The following is a 3,679-nucleotide window of genomic DNA, read 5'->3' as shown; positions in this document are numbered from 1 at the left end:
TATGCATCTATCACAAGTGAATCTAAGAATCAAGTGAATAAATATCTGATGAACAGAATGAACTGTTGATTATAATAGAATCAGGACATAGAAAGGGAATGGACTGACTATTCTTGGGGGGGAAAGGGGAGTGGGAGATGCGGGAAGAGACTGGACAAAAATCGTGCACCTATGGATGAGGACAGTGAATAGGGAGTGAGGACGGAGGGTGGGGTGGGAACTGGAAGGAAGGGAGTTATGGGAGGAAAAAAGAGGAACAAATGTAATAATCTGAACAATAAAGATTTAATAAAATAAAAAAAAAAGAATTGCCTCTATTTTAGGGAATAAGAAAGAGCAGGATAAGGGCAGTTACAATATCACAAAACACATAAAAGGTAAACAATGCTTTTAAGGTCTCTGTTTTTAAAAAAATATATATTTTATTAATTTTTCACAGAGAGGAAGGGAAAAGGATAGAGAGTTAGAAACATCGATCAGCTGCCTCCTGCACGCCCCTTACTGGGGATGTGCCCGCAACCAAGGTACATGCCCTTGACTGGAATTGAACCTGGGACCCTTGAGTCCACAGGCCCATGCTCTATCCCCTGAGCCAAACCAGTCAGGGCAGGTCTCTGTTATTTTTTTTTTAATTGTTGTTAATCCTCACCTGAGGGTATTTTTTCCATTGATTTTTTTTTCTTTTAGAGAGAGTGGATGGAAGGAAGGGGGGAGAAAGAGAGAGAGAAACCTCTCAGATCAACTAGTTGCCTCTCGCAGGTGTCTCTGGGGATTGAACCTGCAACCCAGGCACCTGCCCTTGACTAGGAATCAAACCGATGACCTATCCATGCACATGCCAACACTCTAACCACTGAGCCACCAGCCATGGCTAAGGTCTCTGCTTCTGTAACAGGGTGGTCCTTAGGGGAGAGCACCTGGTTTCCTCTGAAATGAAACTGGAAACTTCATTAGACTTTGGATTCCTGTCATTTCCCACCGTCTGCTTTTCTTGAAGGACGTTACTAAGCCTCTCCTTTTTCTGACTCAACACTTACCTTGTGGAGGACTCAGCAAAAACTCTGGCCCTTCCCTCGCATGGACAGTGGACTTGGTGTGACGCCAAAGCAGAAGGCAGCCAGCGCAGCTGACTCCGCCCAGGTGGACCTGACTGGACAACTTGTCTGAGCCTTTTACCATTTCCTCTTCCCTCGCTTCCTATTTCCTGACCATCAACAAGGTTTCAGACATTGTGAGGAGTGAGGAGTAACACACGGACCACGCATGGTCTCTACCAGCGGGGAGCTTAATGAATAGGGGAGTCCGGTGAGTAAGGAGCCAATAGGTGTACTGTGCTGAGTCCTCCACAAATACCTCACCTGCCCATCAAACCAGACGTCACACTTTCATGCTCCTTGGTCTTTATAAGGGTCTGTTTTCCTCCATCAAATTATCTTCCAGGATCTCCTGGACACCTCCAGTTCGTTCTTGACGTTTCTGCTTAGTTACCAACTTCTTAGCTAAGTCCCCTCATTAAGCATAGTTTTGACCACATTATGATCTCCAGCCCCTCCATCCAAATATCCTCTTTGCAAGTTTATCTAGTCCTCATCCCCACCCAGCATGACCCCCTTGGTTGGCCACTTAAAAGGCCCTACATCAAAGCTCCTTGTCCTTGTAATGAATCCTCTTGACTCCATTACAAACATGAATATGTGATTATCCTTTTCATCTGCATGTGTCCTGGCTGCACACTGCTGCTGAGGGACCTCGCTGTGCCAGCTGGAACTGCTCACTCTCAGTTTCAGCCTCGCTGGGCCCACTGTCCTGCCCAGCAGTGGCCATGCTCTGGGCACCATGTTGTCCCATCGCTAATCTGAGCTCCTCCAGTGGCAGACAGCACTTCTCTTCATCTGAGTCCCCAGCACTGAGCTCCTGGTGCTCAAACTGTGTAGCAAATGTCAGCGCTATTCTCCAGGACGACAGATTTGGGGAAGACTGACAGACAAGAAGGTAGCAGCATCCTGTGAGTGACTGGGCTGCATTATGGCTCATGAGCCTAAGCACTGTTGTTAGGTGGGGCCTTTATTTTTCCATAAAAATACTAAAAAATCATATTTATGACCATATTAGTATAAAGGCAAATATAATCCAGGCTAAATTAGTTTCTTCTACCCTAAAAGTTCATTTTTTATTCTAATTTTAAAAGAAAGAAAAACATTTTCATGGGGCCCTAATAGGCATTGCAGGCCTTTGGCCCCATGCCCACTGTGGGGGGTACATCGAGCCGGACCAGGGCACTCTGCAGTGACATTGAGAAAAGGGAACTTGGACGTGCTCTGGAGAAACAGGCGAAACTTTTGTACCAAACCAAGAAACCCTGGGGAACAGCCATGGTTAATAACGTCGCTGAAGATCAGGGTAACCTCCAGTTCACTTCCCCTTTGAACTACAGTGCATGGTTTTTCTACTTTGCTTTTACAAACCCACTCTTCATGACAATAAAACAACAAGAAAAAGAGCCAGCGATGGACCCTGGAAAGAAAGGAGGGTAAAGGAATGAAGAAGAAAGAGTGGAAAGGTGAGTAACAGAAGGGGTGGGGCCCACGGGACCAAACCCTGATTGGAGGCCCAATCTTCCTCTTAGATGTGGTGAAGGACAGGCCTTTTGGGCTGACAATGTGAGACTGATATAATTTAATTCACCAAGTTTTCATCATAAAGTTCTCAAATTTAAAATAAAAGTAAAGATATTCTCTACTTTGTTAATGAAAAATTATAAAACTATACCTGTAATAGTAGCAATTTTAAATATTGACATTATTGGTCTTCCTTACTTGAGAAGCACACCTATGCCTATTTTACTTGATTTTTTGTAAGGTGACGCATAAGAGGTAACAGATCAAGTGAAAACCACGTGATAAAATGACTTGTCTGAAGGCCCTCACTGGGCTGCTTACCCACTCCCCACCCGTGCCAGTTCTCAGCATGGAAATGTATGTGAATCTGAGACAAAGCAAAGAACCCTTCTTTATATCTACATAGAACACATAATTCATGAAACTCTTTATCCCAAGGTAAACTACAATTAAAATATATGAAAAGCTCCAAAAATTGTTCAGAAAAATTTGGGAACAATAGATCATAAATTTTAGTAACAGAACATCCACGTATGAAAACATCCCTAATCTTTGAGGCAATCACCCATGAATGCTATAGACCCCCCAGGCTATATTCACGGATCCAATGTTAGAAACAGGATGATGGCCTTGGTGCAGTGTGCAAAGCTCAGGTAGCAGAGACTGGATTGGGACTCTAGTTTTCCAAAAAAGGAAGGATCATAATTTTTGGATGTGGTTAATATTGAGGATGCCTTTGAGGAATCGCTAATATTTCTATGCAAATCTATCTTTTTTACCCTCCAATTCTGTTTCCCAGTCCAGTCCCCACGTGGCTCAGCGGAGCACTCACCCACAATGTCTTCACCTCCACAGCGACTCAGCACGGTGGTCAGGGCAAGGGCCCCCCAAATCAGGGCTCTGTTTAGGGTCATCCTCTTCTCAAGTTGGTCTCAGCAGTTGCTTCTCTGAGTTGTAGAGCAATGGTGAGGACCAAGCTGAGAAAGAAATCTAAAAACACCCAAACCAAACTCTAGCAGTTCAGGTTCTGGCCAATCAGACATCCACCCTGTGATGACACC

General features: G+C 44.4%; 1 protein-coding gene across 1 annotated transcript in view; it reads right to left on the bottom strand.

The window, feature by feature from the left end:
- Window positions 1-3,583, bottom strand: part of LOC102426355 (SLA class II histocompatibility antigen, DQ haplotype D alpha chain-like) — a 7,455-nt gene extending 3,872 nt beyond the window's left edge. Inside the window, exon 1 of the mRNA XM_006105151.3 lies at window positions 3,451-3,583. Within this exon, the coding sequence (XP_006105213.1) occupies window positions 3,451-3,532 (82 nt within the window). The 5' untranslated portion in view covers window positions 3,533-3,583. The remainder of the gene's footprint in view (window positions 1-3,450) is intronic.
- Window positions 3,584-3,679: the final 96 nt, after the last annotated feature.

The sequence above is a fragment of the Myotis lucifugus genome, unplaced genomic scaffold, assembly GCF_000147115.1.
Source record: "Myotis lucifugus unplaced genomic scaffold, Myoluc2.0 scaffold_641, whole genome shotgun sequence".
NCBI lineage: Eukaryota > Metazoa > Chordata > Mammalia > Chiroptera > Vespertilionidae > Myotis > Myotis lucifugus.
The sequence above is the reverse complement of the archived record's forward strand: the minus strand, read 5'-3'. Positions and strand labels throughout refer to the sequence as shown.